The sequence below is a fragment of the Trachypithecus francoisi genome, unplaced genomic scaffold, assembly GCF_009764315.1.
Source record: "Trachypithecus francoisi isolate TF-2019V2 unplaced genomic scaffold, Tfra_2.0 Lachesis_group0, whole genome shotgun sequence".
NCBI classification, from domain to species: Eukaryota; Metazoa; Chordata; class Mammalia; order Primates; family Cercopithecidae; genus Trachypithecus; species Trachypithecus francoisi.
Window position 1 is genome coordinate 131,641,239 of NW_022681453.1, and position 17,195 is coordinate 131,658,433.

The window sequence follows — 17,195 nt, forward strand, 5'->3', positions numbered from 1 at the left end:
GGGTCGCTTCTCCCTGGTTGGGCCCAAGGAGGAACCAGAGTCGCTGCTTCCATCCCTCCGCTTTGGGGGAACCGCCTGCTGGTGCTCTGGGTTCTCTATCAGGGGCTGGGGAAGGATAGAACAGAAGGCAGAGCGCGCGCAGGGTGGGTGGGCAGCATAGAGATAGTGTGAGAGGAGCGAGGGCAGCGCCCAGGAAACGCACAAGTGTGCGGGACAGCCAGCACCAGAAGGGGCATTTGGGAGGCAGAGGAGGGGCTCAGGGGGCGGGGGCAGTGCCCGGGAAGGGGGGGGGGCTTGTGATAGAAGCCAGCACCGAGGAGGAAGGGCCAGTGTGAGGGAAGAGCTGGTGTCCAAGGGACAGGGTAGTGCCAGGCTGAAGGGGCACGGAGGGGATCCGTGTCCAGGAGAAGGCAGTGGAGGACTAAGTTGGAGGGGTAATGCCCGGGGGAGGCAGGTGGCGGGAGCCAGGCTGAGAGGGCGGTGAGGGGGAAGACAGCAGGGCCTGGGGGAAGAGGGCAGTGGTGGGAGGGTGCAGTACGAGGGGAGGGGACAATACAGGCTTTCCTCTTCTCCATAGCGACATCATGGCAAATTCCCAAACTGGACGGATCCGGCTCGGGTTACATCCAGCAGGGCCGAGCCGGCCCAGGCAGGCCCCGGGGTCCTCGGTGCCGGCTGGAGGGGCTGGGCACCTCTGGGGCGGGGTTCTGCTCCACCTGCCCTCGGCGCGGACTGTGCCCTCGGCGGGCACGCAGACCGGCGGGGTAGGGCTAGGGCCCGGCTTCTCTGGGCCAAGGATCAAGGTCCCTGCCTGAGTTAGGCCCCCATGCATTCCAATCTTCGGGACCTGGCCTCTGAAGAGGGCGCAGCAGAGCCCCAGCTGAACGCTAGAACCCGCTTTACAGCCGCGGGAGGTTGGACCTATTGTTTCCCCGCCCTGGGCGGGGCCACCTGGACGTGAGACCCGCCCTCAACGCCGAAGCCTCTCGGGAGCAATCTTTCGGGGCGGAAGTTAAGTAGCCCCGAGCGGGAGTCTGTGGCGGAAGTGGTCGCGTTACCGCTTGTTTGTGCGCATGCGCCACTCGTCTGCCTGGCGCGCCTTCTGGAGCTGCTTTTGCTCTTCTCCCCTCTTCTGCACGCGAGGGGGTGCGCGTACTCCTAGCTGTGGTCGCCCGCTCACCCCTTCTGGTGCTCTCGTGGCCCCTTCGCGATGGCGGGCATCCTGTTTGAGGATATTTTCGATGTGAAGGATATTGACCCGGAGGGCAAGAAGTTTGACCGAGGTAAGTAAGGTACGTAGGGGCGATTTGGAGGAAGGCGCTAACCTCGCGGACATGCCCCTGGACCCCGTGTCCACCCAGCTCTTGTGGCCTGCCCCTACCAGCAGGTCCTGATGTAGGGACCTCCCTCAGGAAACATTTTATGGATGAGAAAAGGGAGACTCCCGAGCTTTCTCTGGCTTCAAACGCATGCCGTGCCCGGTGCCTGGGTGGCCTTTTGTGATGGTGCTGGCAAACTCCTGGGCATCTTTATAATCGCTACTTGCTCTGTGCTAGACACTGCCTTGTGAGACCAGCCTAGCCAACATGGTGAAACCCCGTCTCTACCAAAAATACAAAAATTACAGGCGGGCGCCTGTAATCCCAGCTACTTGGGAGGCTGAGGCAGGAGAATTGCCTGAAACTGGGAGGCGGAGGTTGCAGTGAGCCAAGATCGCGCCACTGCACTCCAGCCTGGCGACAGAGCGAGACTCCTTCTCAAGAAAATGAGAGTCCTCATGAGGTGGGTGATGCCTTCCCCATTTTTTTCTGAGAGGTAGAGTAATCCACCCAAGGCTTCACAGCGAGTAATCTGACTTCGGAGCCTATATTCTTGTATTACCCTCATAATCCTTGGCGCTTTAAGTCTTCTCTGAGTTAGAGTTAGCTGCTTGGTATATCCCCCCCCCTTTTTTTTTTTGAGACGGAGTCTCGCTCTGTCGCCCAGGCTGGAGTGCAGTGGCCAGATCTCAGCTCACTGCAAGCTCCGCCTCCTGGGTTCCCGCCATTCTCCTGCCTCAGCCTCCCGAGTAGCTGGGACTACAGGCGCCCGCCACCTCGCCCGGCTAGTTTTTTTTTGTATTTTTTAGTAGAGACGGGGTTTCACCGTGTTAGCCAGGATGATCTCGATCTCCTGACCTCGTGATCCGCCCGTCTCGGCCTCCCAAAGTGCTGGGATTACAGGCTTGAGCCACCGCGCCCGGCCTTTTTTTTTTTTGAGACAGAGCCTCGCGCCAAGGCTGGAGTGTAGTGGCACGATCTTGGCTCACCACAACCTCCGTCTCCCAGGTTCAAGCGATTCTCTGCCTCAACCTCCCAAATAGCTGGGATTACAGACATGCTCCACCACGCCTGGCTAATTTTGTATTTTTAGTAGAGATGGGGTTTCACCATGTTGGCCAGGCTGGTCTCGAACTCCTGACCTCAAGTGATCTACCTGCCTCGGCCTCCCAAAATGTTGGGATTACAGGCGTGAGCCACTCCACTGGCCTACACCTCTTTATTTTGTCATCTATCAATAATTTTCTCTTTGCTGTCTCTTTCTTTGCCTGGAGACTCAGGTGTTTTTCAAGACAGATACCAGCTCTTATACATCTTGATAACTCCCCTTAGCACAGTGCCTGTCATAGAAAGAGGAAATTTTTGGAAGGTTGAATAACTTGCCCAGAGTCAGGTTCTCAGTCATCCAGGCAGGCCTAGAACCAGGTATTATTTGCTGCTGAAGTATCTTTGGTTGTTTTCTGGGGATTACGTTCACTTGCCACAGTTTTTCTCCCCTTTTCCTTCTTGCATGTCTGATTCTGATTGAGCCTGCATTTCTATGAGAGCAGATGAGAGACCAGTGGATGTAGACTGGGTTAGATTGAGTATTCTGTTGCATACAATCCCACACTGTAGGATCTGCCTTGGGCCTGGCAATACCTCTGTCACTCTTTTCCTGCTTCTCCCCAGTGTCTCGACTGCATTGTGAGAGTGAATCTTTCAAGATGGATCTAATCTTAGATGTAAACATTCAAATTTACCCTGTAGACTTGGGTAAGTATTCAACACAGACAATAATAAGAGGCATTTTGCTGCTTCTGCTATTCTTCACTCTCTGATATTGCTGTTATTTTCAGGTGACAAGTTCCGGTTGGTCATAGCTAGTACCTTGTATGAAGATGGTACCCTGGATGATGGTGAATACAACCCCACTGATGATAGGCCTTCCAGGTGAGGGAGTGGAGAAGGTAATACTTGAAATATGCCTTGAGGACTAAGTAGGTAAGTGATATAGAATGACTCTTCTTTAATTCCTGGAATAAATGATGATCAGCAGAATCTGAGTAACCTTAAGGAAATTTCTGCACTTAAGAATTCAAACAGGCCAGACACTGTGGCTCACACCTGTAATCTAAGCACTTTGGGAGGCCGAGCAGGAGGATTGCTTGAGTCCAGGAGTTTAAGACCAGCCTGAGCAACATAGCGAAACCTCACTGCTACAAAAAAAAAAAAAAGAAAAGAAGAAGAAAAAAAAAAAAGGCTGCACATGTTGTCATATGCCTGTAGTTCCAGCTACCTGGGAGGCTGAGGTGGGAGGATTGCCTGAGTCCAGGAGGTTGAGGCTGCAGTGAGCCATGATTGCGCCACGGCACTCCAGCCTGGGCGACAGAGTGAGACCTTGTCTCAAAAAAAAAAGAAAAAAATTCCAACAACCAGGTATTTATCTGTAACAGTGATTACATGTTTGTGAGTTGTAGCCTTTTGAAAGCTGAGGAGGTGACTGCTGAGTGACCTAGGCTATGTGGGTCTTGTGTCTTGGGAGGGAGCTTGGTGTGATGGAAAGACTTTGGCACCCCACTTGTGTTCATTTCTCGGCTCTATCACTTACTTGTTGAGTAACCTTAATCTCCTTCGGCCTGTTTCCTCATCAGTAGAATAGAGATGGTCATGCCTAGCTCACGGGTTGCCATGAGGACTAAATGACATCATGTTTGTTTGTAATGTGCCTGTTTTTTTTTTTTTTTTAAGACGGAGTCTTGTTATGTCGCCCAGGCTGGAGTGCAGTGGCTCAATCTCGGCTCATTGCAAGCTCCGCTTCCTGGGTTCACACCATTCTTCTGCCTCAGCCTCCCGAGTAGCTGGGACTACAGGTGCCTGCCACTACGCCTGGCTAATTGTTTAATATTTTTAGTAGAGATGGGGTTTCACTGTGTTAGCCAGGATGGTCTCGATTTCCTGACCTCGTGATCTGCCCGCCTCAGCCTCCCAAAGTGCTGGGATTACAGGCTTGATACACCGTGCCCAGCTGACCAGTAACCATTTTTAAATGGGATTTTTTATATTGTTAATTACTGTTAAGAATAACTTTGCTGCTATTGCTCCACAGGGCTGACCAATTTGAGTATGTAATGTATGGAAAAGTGTACAGGATTGAGGGAGACGAAACTTCTACTGAAGCAGCAACACGCCTGTAAGTTACATAATCTTATGAGGTTCTTTTCCCTCTCTGTGTTCTGAGGCTTTGAGCTATGCTCCTGCTTCCTCTGTTGGGTCCCTCTCCTCAGGCACCTCAGACCTAGGTGGGAACTAGAAAGAAATGGTTCTGAGAGCAGTTTCCAGTCTGAAATGTAGACTGCCCTTTGTCAGGCCCTCCTGGCCCAGCGGTCTAGATGAGAAACTGGTTATCTCACTGTGTAAAGTGCAAAGGAGACTTGCTTCTCCAGAAACAAATGTAGCATTAAGTGATTATACTATTAGGCTGTGTGTGTGTGTGTGTGTGTGTTTTGCTACTCTGTGTGTGTGTGTGTGTGTGGTGTGTGTGTGTGTGTTTTGCTACTCTGTGTGTGTGTGTGTGTGTGTGTGTGTGTTTTGCTACTCTGTAACCCAATCCCTAGTTCCTTGGTTTTCCTGTCCAGCTATTTTTTCTTTTCTTTAACATCTTATTAAAACAATATGTGCTTTTTGTAAGCAATTTGAAATGCAGAAGAGTAATGTGAAGAAGAAAAAAAAAAAGTCACCTGTAATTCCATACCCAGAGATAACCTTTTACATAGCCTTTTTTGCATATCCTGGTGTTTTGTTTTTTCCTTTGAGACTGTAGTGTTTATTGTGTTTTCTTCTGCTCTTTTTGCTTAACATTATGTAAAACATGTTTCCCCATGTTAGTATAAAGCTTTTCTTAAATGTTTTAATAGTTGTATAACATTTCAGTAAGTGGATACATCTTGATTCATTTGACCATTCCCCTGATTTAGGGCATATAGGTGTTTTCTACCTTTGCTAATATGAGGAACAGTGCCTTGCACATATCTGTACATTGATCTTTGTCAGAATTTTGGTTCCTAGTGACAAAACAGTAGAAACTTGCCTCTTCTCTTTCTTAGGCTGAGATGGAGAGCTGCTGAGTAGCAGTGCTCCAGACTCATGGGATGGGGCCTTCTGTTTCAGCTCTGCCTATGTGTCCTATGGGGGCCTGCTCATGAGGCTGCAGGGGGATGCCAACAACCTGCATGGATTCGAGGTGGATTCCAGAGTTTATCTCCTGATGAAGAAGCTAGCCTTCTGAACTTCGCAGAAGCCAGCCTTGCTGCCTAGTCACTCAGGTCATCGGCATTGTTCAAGCCTGAGTGGCAGCCAGTCTTGCTCACCTGTTGAGGAGGGGCTGGCTCACTGTCCACTGTGGTGGCATCTTTAACTGGCCTGCACTCAAAGGGAAACTGACTCGCCTGTGAAAGACACAGTGGGAAAGCTGCAAATGAATCGGAAGCTTTGTGTATATGATTTTTAAATTAAACGTTACTTTTTCAGACTGCCCCTCCCCTTTTTGTAAAAAGTTCATTTACTGTAAAATCATTTTTTGCAATTTGTCTGTGGTATACTGTTTCTGGCCCACAGCCAGCTGATCACTTGTCAATGTAGGATCTATTCCAGCCTTTTGGTATCTGGGTTCAGGGTTATCTCAGTCTCCTGGCTGACTGTTCTCAACATTTATCCTCCAATGCGGTTTTCGGTTTGGGAGACAGTGTTGTACTTTTGGCTCCTGAGGGTACCCCAGGCCCAAAAGATACCACCCATTTGGCGCAGAATTTTGAATTGGCAAGGAGCCCTGCTCGGGTCCTTCCAGCACTTTCAGGCTTTAGGAAGTCAGTTCACGCTGACTTGAATGAGTCACTTGCATAGTCTAGAAATGTTCATTATTTTTATGGAAGATGTGCGCAGAGGCTTTTAGCCTTTTAGGCATGAGAGATGACTATGAAGAGAGTAGGAGGAGAGGACTTGTTGGTTCTGGAAGCAGCTGGAGGAGCTGGCTCTCTGCTCTACATTCCAGTGGTGACCTGGGAGGGAGGGTAAGTGGAAGTGGACAGGGCAGCAATACCAATGAAGCTGGCGGGCCAGAGCCAGGACAATGTAGCGGCCTGACTACAGTCACTAACTTATGAGTAGGGGAAGAAAAACATTAAGGAAATGGCTCTGATGATAAGGACTCCAGCAAGTGAGCTGCCTCTTCAGGCTGGCATTAGAGGTCTTTAGGAAAGCATAAGGGGTTCTGTTTTCCCCTAGGAAGTTTAGGGTAACAATCCAAAAAAGATTCTCTGTGTATTAAACAGTTGTCTGTTTGATCTGGTTTTGCCTGGGAGCTGGTCCCCCTGCTGGGATACCTGGGGTATTTCCTTCCCCATCATTTTCAGGTCTTTACGTGAGGTGTTAGAAATCGTATTTAGGGAACTGAGTTGAAAATGAATGGCCTCAGCAGGGAGGCGGAAGAGGTGTTTCTTTTACCTTACTATGGAGTAGGGGGAGTAGATGTACTGGGGGTTGGGATGAATTTTTATGAAATCTTAGAACCTTTCCATGGGGTGGGTTTTTTTGTGGGGTTGGAGAATGACAAATGAGAGAGAGATGAACGAATTACCAGTAATAGTTTGTAGGTTATCATAGATGGTCCTGGTGGTCCTGGGGTAGGAGAAGAAAGAACTGGTATAGCGTTGAATAGGGATAGGAGTGTTCTGGTTGTAATTTTTTTTGTGTGTTAGTGGGAAGAAGGGATGGGACCAACCAGACTGATTTGGGAATGGATTAGATTTGTAATAGGGCAGGTAAGTTCATACTGGAGAAGTCCATGAGTTATTTGCATTTGCCCACAAGTGGAGTAAGTCAAATGCCAATACCAGATCCTGGTGACATTTGCAGTTTTGCCATTCTTTATTTTTTGAGACAGAGTTTCACTCTTGCTGCCCAGGCTGGAGTGCAATGGCACGATCTTGGCTTACTGCAACCTCCGCCTCCCGGGTTCAAGCGATTCTCCTGCCTCAGCCTCCCAAACAGCTGGAATTACAGGCATGCGCCACCACACCCAGCTAATTTTGTATTTTTAGTAGAGACGGGGTTTCTCCATGTTGGGCAGTCCGGTCTCGAACTCCCAGTCTCAGGTGATGCACCACAATGCCCAGCTAATTTTGTATTTTTTAGTAGAGATGGGGTTTCTCCATGTTGGTCAGGCCGGTCTCGAACTCCTGACCTCAGGTGATCCGCCTGCCTCGGCCTCTGAAAGTGCTGGGATTACAGGTGTGAGCCGCCACACCTGGCCCTGCAGTTTTGCCATTCTTGTCTCTCATCCGTCTGTGCTGGGAACCCATCATTCTCTGGTCCCATTGGTGTATCATATCCTAGGTGCTGACACTTTCATGTGCTATAAAGTGTTTCATTTGATTATTAAATTTAAACTAGCTCAGTATGTCAGTAAGTTAGTTTCCACTTAGCATTCCCTTGACTGCATGCTGGAATTTGTAGTGTGAATGAACTACTTATCTTCTATGCAGAAACTGACAGCATTTGAGATTTGGACAACATTTTTGAGCTTTGTGCATTTGTTGATTCCTTCTCTAGGAAAAACTATTTGGTCCATGAAGGGAGAGAGGGACATGGGGAGATGTCTAAATTGGTCACCTCCACCAAGAACTTTGGTTTTCTACTCAGAGCTCTTTTTTTTTTTGAGATGGAGTTTCACTCTGTTGCCCAGGCTGGAGTGCAGTGTCGCGATCTTGGCTCACTGCAACCTCCGTATCCCAGGTTCAAGACTACAGGCGTCTGCCACCATACTCGGCTAATTTTTCATATTTTTAGTAGAGACAGGGTTTCATCATGTTAGCCAGGATGGTCTCGATCTCCTGACCTCGTGATCTGCCCGCCTTGGCCTCCCACAGTGCTGGGATTACAGGCGGGAGCCACCGCGCCTGGCCTCAGAACTCTAATTGTTACTCCTTAAGGATTTACTTTCCCAGTAAATAGAATCATTAAATGACATATAGGACTGTGTACCACACTGGGGAGAGTATGGACCCTAGAATGAGGTTGGACTAGGGTGTTTCTTCTGCCCATAGGGTGTGTAACCACTGATAACTCACCTGGCTTCTCTGAGCCTCAGTTTCCTCATCTCTAAAATAGAAAAGGTAATACCTGCCTTACAGAGTTGTGTGAATGTTACGAAAGGTAAGGTACACAAGGTTCCTAGCACTGCCTTACATTCTACTGCTTTGGAATGCCTTTGGTGACCCTGCGGTATTTGTGGCCGTGTTTGGGTTTCTGGGTTCCTGGCTCCTCTACCTCCATGGTAGCCTTTCCTTCCTCAGGGGTGAGGGAGAGCAAAAAGCTTCCACTAGTTTTCCTACAGGAATCTCTGGCGGTAGCAGGTTGACTTTTGCAATGGAATTTGTGTTTTTGTACAACATAAACCTCCTTTTCCTGAGCACCAAGGCAGCACTTATTTGCAAAAACCCATAAGCCTGACTCCTTTTTAGAGATCTCCTAGCAGAGTTTATGGTGGTCACACAGGGCTGCTTTTTAGATGCATTTGTGGGAACTGGGAAATAAGCCTTCAACTTGTACTTGACTTGTACTTGTTTTCCTGCTGTGTGAGCTCAAGGAGCCTGACTCATGCCACTTCCTGCACTTCCCCCTGACCTCCACAGGAGGGAGGCAGGCGTCCATGCCTGGCAAAGCCTCCTGCTGAGCTGCCAAAGCTCTAGCTGTTTGCTCAGCTGTCACATCCAGGTCCTGTCTTGACTGAACTGTCTACACAGCTTTACCTGGGGTGTGAGGCTCTCCAAGGCTTCCTGTTAGCTTTTTTGTTGGGGGTGGCAGGGTGAGGGGGATCTATTGCCACTCTCGAAGAACATGTTTCCCTTGTTTTTCAGGGAGCTTTTGGGTGCTCTCATTTATTCCTTATACAAGCTCAGTTTTGTCTATTGTATAGGGACAGCATCTCTGAGAGGGAGCTTATTCATTTCTCAAGAGGAAAAATCTGTTAAGAATGTGGGATCAGAGTCCCACTGAGAATGATAGTAAAGGGGATGGGGGCGTTGGAAGGCCTTGAACTTGAAGCAAAGGAAATTACCCTTTCTCTGTTTTCTGATGCAAGGTCTCTCCCTCTCTTCAAAAGCCAGGCCAGCCCAGGCCTTTGCAGAATTGTCATAGAAAAAGAGCACATAGAGAACCAGTGAGTTGCAAGTTTCTGCAGAAAATAGACCAAAGATCTAGCTGCTCTGATGAATATTGTTGATAGCTTAAAAAAATAGCTTCTGAAGGTTTATAATGTACACTGAAAAGTGATTCCCTTTTCAGTCCTGTGTATCCCTTTTACCAGGGCTTTGGGTTTCAGGAGAAAGTAGGAAATCTTGTCCAGTTGTCTCCCAGGGGCTCCCTGCAGGGAAGGGAGCTGTACATGAGACAATGCTGATGTCAGCAGTGTCTGAGAACCTTACCCTTCCTGAGACAGATTCTGGGAGTGGGTGTGGGATATGTTTAGAAGAGGGCTGGTAGGGGTGGGTGTTGGAGCAGAAGGGTCAGGAAGCAGGGGGTGGAGCTGGACCACAGGGGAGGGCAAGGTGGGTGGAAGAGGGAAGAGTGTGTACTGTCCAGTAGGGGGATGGGTTGGGGAAGGAGAATATCCAGGCTGGAGTTTGGGTGGCAGGGAGCCTGTGTCTGATGTTCCTGGGGAAATGTCCAGGGCTCCTAGGGTCCTGCGTGAGGGTCCAGGAAAGAGTCCACGAGTTCCATTCAAGAGTTCGTGTATCCTGTTCAGGTATCCGGGGATTTGGTCCAGGGACCTGGAGGTTTGGTTCAGCAGACCAGGAATCTTGGCTCTGAATCCCTGCTGCCGCTTCTGAAGTCCAGAGCCAGTAGTTCTGGCCGAGGCAGTGAAGTTTGTCTCCAACAATCCAGAAGTCCTGTTTGGGAGCTCGTTCAGTGTGAGGACTAGAGAGGTTCTGCTGGGGACAGCTGTGGTGGGTGGGGCCCGCCTGACGCAGAGGGTGGGCCCTCCTACAAGCAGCAGGAAACGCACCTTTCCTCGGAGCAGGTGTTGGAAGCTCAGGAAGATGGCATTGGGATCCTTGTGAGCTGTAGTCCTGCCCTGTGGAGGAAGCTGAGGGCAGAGGATGGTCCTGAGGCCGAAGACCAGGGCCAGATCTCAGGCCTCCCTTGTCTAAGTAGGAAAAACAGGGTACCAGCACCCAGGCATTGTGGCTGGCAGGGAGCACTCTTAGTAGATCAACTCTTCTGCCCTTGAGCTCCCTGGAAGACCCCTTCTTCCCTCAGGTCTTCTAGGGGGACTGAGTCAGGAAAGAACAGTTTCTACAGATCCCTTGACTGGGGACCTACCTGGGTTCCAAGGAGGCTCTGCAGGGCCCCAAGGAGGAGACGGACCTGTCCAGAAAGCTGCCCCAGGAGGGATGAGAGGCAAGTGGGTCCCAGTTGTCCCCGTGCTGCCATCACTCCCTCCAGCAGAAGGGTCACTGCTCCCAGAATGTCCTGTGCCTTGGTCTCCTCCTGAGAAAGAGATGGAAGACAGAAGCGCACTGCCTCAAAGGGCACACTAATAGCGGGTGGGGAACTTGTAGGAGTAGCCAGCAGAGTGAATCATACGGGCTGAGAATTGGACAGGACCAAGGTCCCACCCAGGGCAGGAATTCCTTCACAGTATCCCGACAACTGGTCATCATCAGCCTCTGCTTCAAAAACTCCAGGGTCCGCTAGTCCAGCCTGGTCTTAAACTTGGTTTCAGTGAGAAGAGCTCCTTATTTTCTTACGTTGCTGAAATCTGCCCTGTTATAGCTTTTACCTCTTGGTTCTAGTGCTGCAAATTTACTCTTTCTGCTGCAAAACCTTAGGATCATTTGATTTTTAAACTGAATGAAGGCCAGGTGCAGTGGCTCACACCTGTAATCCCAGCACTTTGGGAGGCTGAGGCAGGTGGATCACCTGAGGTCAGGAGTTCAAGACCAGCCTGGCCAACATGGTGAAACCTCATCTCTACTAAAAATACAAAAATTAGCTGGGCATGGAGGTGGGCAGCTGTAATCCCAGCTACGTGGGAGACTGAGGCAGGAGAATCGCTTGAATCAGGGAGGCTGAGGTTGCAGTGAGTTGAGATCATGCCACTGCATTCCAGCCTAGGGGATAGAGTGAGACTCCATCTCAAATAATAAATAATAATAAATAAACTAAATGTAGATATGAGACTCTATCATAATGATCATAAGGATGAAAAGAAAGGACTAAAAGGGACCCATAGGAACTGCCCTTCTTCCTGACTCAGTACTGAGGGAAGAAGGGATGCTAGGGCTCTTGAGGATAGATTTTAGTTTTTTAAATTATTGCTCATAAAACATGCTTCTGGTCTCTTACTGTTCAGGCTGCTGCTTTCTGGACACATGTTAGTTTAATATGGTCTCTCTTAATAAATTAGCATATGTCTTCAGGGGGATGTCCAGTGTTCAGGCCAGTATATTTAAGTGTAGTCCACTCGGAATAGAGTTCTCTAGGAGCATTTCCACAATGGGGATGCTAAACATCGAACAGAAAAGAATTACTAGCTTTAAGAATAGCTGCTTCAGTAATGTTACATGGCAAGTTTGGGGGCAATTTAATTCTTTCAGATCCTTTTCATAGGAAGTGCAAGGGCCAGAGGCTTAAATGATGGAAGCAGGGCATTATGGCCTGAAAGCTGGCATAGGACTTTACTCATTAATTTACACATGTAGAACTTTTTTCTTTTTCTTTTTTTCTTTTTGAGATGGAGTTTTGCTCTTGTCGCCCAGGCTGGAATGCATTGGCATGATCTCGGCTCACTGCAACCTCTGCCTCCCAGATTCAAGCAACTCTCCTGCCTCAGCCTCCTGAGTAGCTGGGATTACAGGCATGCACCACCATGCCCGGCTAATTTTGTATTTTTAGTAGAGATGGGGTTTTGCCATGTAGGCCAGGCTGCTCTCAAACTCCTGACCTCAGCTGATCCACTAGCCTCGGCCTCCCAAAGTGCTGGGATTACAGGCGTGAGCTCCTGGCCCACATGTAGAATTTTATATCTCTGTTATTTCACCTTGTTTTTGACCTAGTCTTTCAGTGATTTGAATCTTGATTCAGTCTTTTGTTATTTTAGCGGTACTTCCCAGCTTTGTGTCATCTGTGGATGACATATGAGTCTTACTTCTTCATGCCAATTTAAGAAGATTGAATGGGAATAGGTCAAAGGCATGGCCATGAGTGATTTCTCTCCAGCTTTTCATGGTGTTCAGCTTCAAATCTATTCACATATTGGACCTGCAAGCCATCATCTTATCCACAGGCTATCATTATAGGTGAATGTAGATTGGGTTAGGGTGGCCAAGCTGAAGGTGAGATATTTTTAAAAAGCTCAAGAATGTTGGAGAATCCATGGGAAGCAGTAGGAAACTGAAGACAGGACTTAGGGAAGCCAAGGTTAGGAACGGCTTTCTTACCATCTGGGTTTTCCATTCTCCCAAGCTAAAGTCCACAGCAGGCAGCAGGACAGGTGTGGGCAAAGGTTTAACCTCTGGGCACAGGCTCTGTTGAAAAAGATTGTTGGGGGGAGAAGGGAGCTGAAATAGAGAGGGCTATGGTAGCCTAATGAGAAGGGTAGTCCTCCATGAGTACTACGTCTAGATGAGAGCTTTTAAATGATGGCTGTATTGTAAAGATTAATCCTTGTCAGGGAGTGTGATCAGTAGGTGGTGACAATATGGGAAGAATAGTCATTGGCTCAAGGAGTTAGAGGAAGTGGTGTCTTCCCGGGAGTATGGGTGTCTTACCAGTTAACGCGGATAAAGGGGATAATGTTGGGAGTTCTCACCAGTCTGCTGTGAAGGACATGGGAGTCACGAAGCAGTTTACTGAGGACTCGGGGGTCACAGGCAGGAGGAGCCGGGCTGGACAGAGTTAGCCTTGCAGTTAGGAGAAGCATGACCACGAGGAGCAATTCTTAGATGAGGAGAGGTGAGGTTGAAAGATGAGGAGGAAATCATTGTCAGCTGGTATTCCAGGAATTCCCATTCAGGACCCAGACCCGAAATCCAGGGAATCCACCCCTCAGACCCCTTTTTTTTGAGAGAATGGGTTCCCCAGCTACCTGCCCCTGCAGTGTGTCTCCTTTCTCTCTCCCTTTCTGTCATGTTTCCATCTGGCCCTAGCCCCTCAAGAGTGTTCTCACCAGTCAGCTCCATTCTGGCCGGGGTGTCTGGCTGGCGTGGCTCCCTGTTTGGGGCCTCTCCCCTGAATCCTTCCTGGGGCCATGGAGGCGGCTTGGGCTCTTGCACTTCTGGGCAGAGTAGGGTGGGTCAAAGGCGGGCCAAGGATGAGGAATCTATCCTGAAAGTGGCAAGAAGAGTGAACATTTAACCGAGTTTCTAGGAAGAGACTGCCTGGCAGGGAGAACAGATGCTGGGGAGGGCTTGAGATGCTGACCAGCCTGGAACTGCCAAAGGCCTGACTTCTCTCACATTTTCTTGTGATGAAAGCATATGGTGCGCCGGGTGCAGTGGCTCACACCTGTAATCCCAGCACTTTGGGAGTCCAAGGTCAGGAGTTCGTGACCAGCCTGACTAACATGATGAAACCCTGTCTCTACTAAATACAAAAAAATTAGCAGGGCATGGTGGCATATGCCTGTAATCCGAGCTACTTGGGAGGCTGAGACAGGAGAATCGCTTGTACCTGGGAGGTGGAGGTTGCCGTGAGCTGAGATCCCGCCATTGCACTCCAGCCTGGGCAATAAGAGGGAAACTCCGTCTCAAAAAAAAAAAAGAAAAAGAAAAAGAAAAGAAAAAAAGAAAGCATATGGTGTCTCCTTTTTGTCAGGCCTCCTCAGTGAATCTGACATGGATTTGGTGCCGCCTACCCCTGCTGAGAACAGCAGGACATGGTATGTATACACACATATCTTAATTGGCCTTAAATTCTGAGCAACCTTGGTTGTTAGGTCAGAGAAAATCTGGGATGGGGATAGAGAAGGAAAGTATTGTGGCTTCAGCCTGGAGAAGAGAGTGGAAAATGGGATGCAGGGCCCGGGTGAGGAATTGGCAAACATGCACAATATGTTGAGGGGTAACTTTTGCAGTGGGGAGTGGGGCTGGGGCGGGACAAACTGCACAAAGCTGTAACTGGGACCACTTAGAGGTCAGGATTAAAGGGCAGTATGGGAGAAATTAACCTCTATTCTTTCCCTATGTACCCCCACACATAAAGCCTCTGGAGCTTTTCTTTGGACTCCAAGTCCTGAAATACTCCATTATCTGAGGTCAAGAGATGGGCTAACAGTCCTGGGACTTCCTTCCTGAGACCAGCTACCCAGGAAGGGGCACCTGCTGGGTGATGCCCACCTTAGGGGCTTACTTGCCTTAGGCGCCCACTAACATATCTGTCTCATAGCTCACACCTGCCTCCCTGCCCCCTTGGCAGAACCCTTCCGGTTCCTTCACAGGACCCCCCACATGGCTTCCTCCTCCTTTCACAAGTTGTGCAAAGAGGCTTGCACCTGATTCAATATTGGGATTTCCTGTAGGTCTGTCAACATGCGTGGGCCCTCCTCCCATTACCCTTTCCTTGGGCCCTGGCTCGCCTAGCCCAGCTTCCCTAGCGCCAGATTCAGAACCTTAAGCTAACAAGGAATGACCAGCTAAGAATGGGGATTGGGGATGTGTCCATCTTAGTACTGTGTTCGCTAAGCCCGAAGTGCAGCTCCCTCTCTTATTTTCTCCCTGGGCTCATGTACCCTTTCCTTAGGGCCAGCCAGGGCTGTGCTGTATTCCACCAAGTAAGTGATCAGTCCCTCAGAAACCAGCACCCCACCCCCTACCCCTGCTCTGCCCTGCTCCTCCCATTCTGGGAAGGCTACACTCTTCTCGACAAAGGTCAGTGCCTGTAGGTTCCAGTTTGCCTGCCCCTCCCCCAGCTGGGAGACCATTTCTCTTTGCTGTCCTTTATACCCTCACATAACCCCACACCCTGCTGGCCACTCACCGGGTGGAGAAGGGCTCCAGGACCCAAGTGCACAGCAGGCAGCCCTCTGGGGAGCAGATGGGTAGGAAGACATGTGGCGGTGGGGCAAAGCCCCTCCACAGCAGCAGGTCACACGCCTGCCTGGGCCACTTCTGCCCAATCAGAGGAGGGAACCACCAGACACTGGCGAAGGCCCCCGGAAGTGACGCCTTCTCTTCCCTGGAGCCCCTGCCTGGACCAGGGTCCACTCCTCCACCCACACACACCATGGAGAAGACTTGGATAGGGGGATTCATCTTTTCCTGGACATGGGCAACCTGGGACCTGGAGGGGGACAGGAGCAGAGGTTTTTTTCCAGGAGGAATCTGGCAGGACATTTGTGTCACTGGGGAAGAAGCCCAGAGGTCTTGTTTTAGATTGGTGGAGTTTTCACTTCCTGGCTATCCAAATTTCTTTTCCCTGGACATCACACCTGCTGCTGAAATCCAACAGGACACTTGCTTTCCTGTTTTTCTTTCTATAACCCCCGAGGGAGTCCTGTCTTGTTATTCCCCTTTTCGAAGTGGGAATACGGATAACTGCCCACATGAGAGAAATCTCCTGTTATGGGCTGGTGTTATGGGGAAAGAGTTTAGACCGGTTGAGAGGACTGTCAGGTGCGGGGCACTGTATGTGCACGCATGCACCGGGTTAAGCCTGGGCTTAGGTGCTGGTCTGCTGGGGTCTAGTGACTTGGAGGGCTACACACACAGCTCTCTGTGCATGGGGCCCTCCTTTGCTTTTTCTGTCTCCCTCTTCCATCTCCTACCGTTCCACATGTGACAAGAGGAATAACCAGCCCCATGTGTCCCTGTCTTAGGAAAGACAGCTGCTGGACCTCCCCCGCAAATACCTCCCTGCTGGCCCCCCTTTTCCTTTGGCCCTGGCTCTAGCTCCTTTGCTTTCTTCCCAGACCCAGTCTCCCCACAGTCTCTGTCCTCAGGGGCGTCCCGGCCTGACCTTGTTCCCATCATCCCCCTGTCCCCTAGAACTTCCTCAGGCTCTCTCCTGTTCCTCCTCCCCAAGGATGGGCATGTCTGCTGAGAAGTGTGGCCTAGATCCTGGAATTTTCCCGACAAGCCAGACGAGATGTCTCCCAAGATTAGGAAGAAGGGTGCTGGGATAGCTGGGAGGATAGTGGGTGTGTGTGGGTGGGAGAGACAGGGAGGCAGGCATGACAACGGAACCAAGAGAAAGGAGGCTGGGAGTGGGTTGGAGAGGCAGAAGGTCCCTTGGGTGAAGGAAGGGGGTGAGGAAGCAAGAGGGGATGGTCGAATGGGCCTGAGGATAAGTTACAATGAGAGAGAGACACTGTCATTCCACAGAAAGGGGAATGCTGCCGGTTTCTGGCTAGGTCCGTGTCCTGGGTAACACAAGAATGAGGAGCGACCTCAGAGAGGAGGTAGGGAGGCAGGCTAGGCAATGAAAGAGGGTGGTGAGGGTTTGAGGGGCGCTGTGGGCCAGGCAGGGGGAGATCGGCTGATGGGCCTTTCCTGTATGTTGTCATATTTAAAGACAAGTCTTCATCCTTCGGGCGGAACCGGGTCCTGCTCACTGAGCGGTCCAGGCCTCAGGCCTAGCCTCTGCCCCTCCCTGGCCTGAGGCTCCCCTCCTGGGCTGGACACCGACCTCCTGGTCCAGCCGCCCTGTGGCCGCCAGCAGCGGGGGGCTCCGGGCCCGCCTCTCCTCCCCCTCTTCGCGCCCCCTGGTCCCTCCCCTCCCCTCCCCCGCTCCCCCTTCCCCTCCCGCTCCTCCCTCCTCCTCTGCCCGGTCCCAGCCCCTCCTCCCCTCCCCCACCCGCGATCCGGGCCGCTGCTGCTGGGCCGGACCCCCCGGGCTCAG

The 17,195-nt window shown here is 50.4% G+C and overlaps 2 protein-coding genes across 5 annotated transcripts; one reads left to right on the plus strand and one right to left on the minus strand.

Moving 5' to 3' along the window:
* Window positions 1-446: 446 nt before the first annotated feature.
* On the plus strand, window positions 447-5,885 carry POLR2H (RNA polymerase II subunit H). Of its 3 annotated transcripts, none has more exons than XM_033211931.1 (5): window positions 447-1,292; window positions 2,991-3,074; window positions 3,158-3,251; window positions 4,408-4,491; window positions 5,469-5,885. In XM_033211931.1, the coding sequence occupies exons 2-5, from the start codon at window positions 3,026-3,028 to the stop codon at window positions 5,584-5,586; spliced, it is 345 nt and encodes a 114-aa protein (XP_033067822.1). In that variant the 5' UTR covers window positions 447-1,292; window positions 2,991-3,025; the 3' UTR covers window positions 5,587-5,885. The 3 variants fall into 3 exon arrangements, with proteins under 3 accessions (XP_033067822.1, XP_033067820.1, XP_033067821.1); XM_033211929.1 differs by having other exon boundaries at window positions 447-1,283; window positions 5,469-5,883; XM_033211930.1 differs by lacking the exon at window positions 2,991-3,074 and having other exon boundaries at window positions 447-1,283; window positions 5,469-5,883.
* Window positions 5,886-9,212: 3,327 nt separating this feature from the next.
* On the minus strand, window positions 9,213-15,638 carry THPO (thrombopoietin). 2 transcript variants are annotated; one of them, XM_033211934.1, is made up of 7 exons: window positions 15,336-15,638; window positions 13,528-13,685; window positions 13,171-13,298; window positions 12,800-12,886; window positions 10,680-10,847; window positions 10,363-10,443; window positions 9,213-10,246 (listed from the first exon to the last, which is right to left on the minus strand). In XM_033211934.1, exons 2-7 carry the CDS (start codon window positions 13,538-13,540, stop codon window positions 9,863-9,865), a joined length of 861 nt encoding a protein of 286 aa, XP_033067825.1. In that variant the 5' UTR covers window positions 13,541-13,685; window positions 15,336-15,638; the 3' UTR covers window positions 9,213-9,862. The 2 variants fall into 2 exon arrangements, with proteins under 2 accessions (XP_033067825.1, XP_033067824.1); XM_033211933.1 differs by having other exon boundaries at window positions 9,213-10,443.
* Between the last annotated feature and the right edge of the window lie 1,557 nt (window positions 15,639-17,195).

What these genes read in the sequence shown, in the direction of transcription:
- POLR2H (XM_033211929.1), top strand. Translation starts at nt 1,211, where the DNA reads ATGGCGGGCATCCTGTTTGAGGATATTTTCGATGTGAAGGATATTGAC. An exon ending in GGGCAAGAAGTTTGACCGAG is followed by an intron (nt 1,284 to 2,990) that starts GTAAGTAAGGTA and finishes GCTTCTCCCCAG; the next exon opens with TGTCTCGACTGCATTGTGAG. An exon ending in ACTGAAGCAGCAACACGCCT is followed by an intron (nt 4,492 to 5,468) that starts GTAAGTTACATA and finishes CTTCTGTTTCAG; the next exon opens with CTCTGCCTATGTGTCCTATG.
- THPO (XM_033211933.1), bottom strand. An exon ending in GAGAATGGAAAACCCAGATG is followed by an intron (nt 10,848 to 12,799) that starts GTAAGAAAGCCG and finishes TCTCTTTCTCAG; the next exon opens with GAGGAGACCAAGGCACAGGA. An exon ending in AGAGCCTCCTTGGAACCCAG is followed by an intron (nt 10,444 to 10,679) that starts GTAGGTCCCCAG and finishes CTCTGCCCTCAG; the next exon opens with CTTCCTCCACAGGGCAGGAC.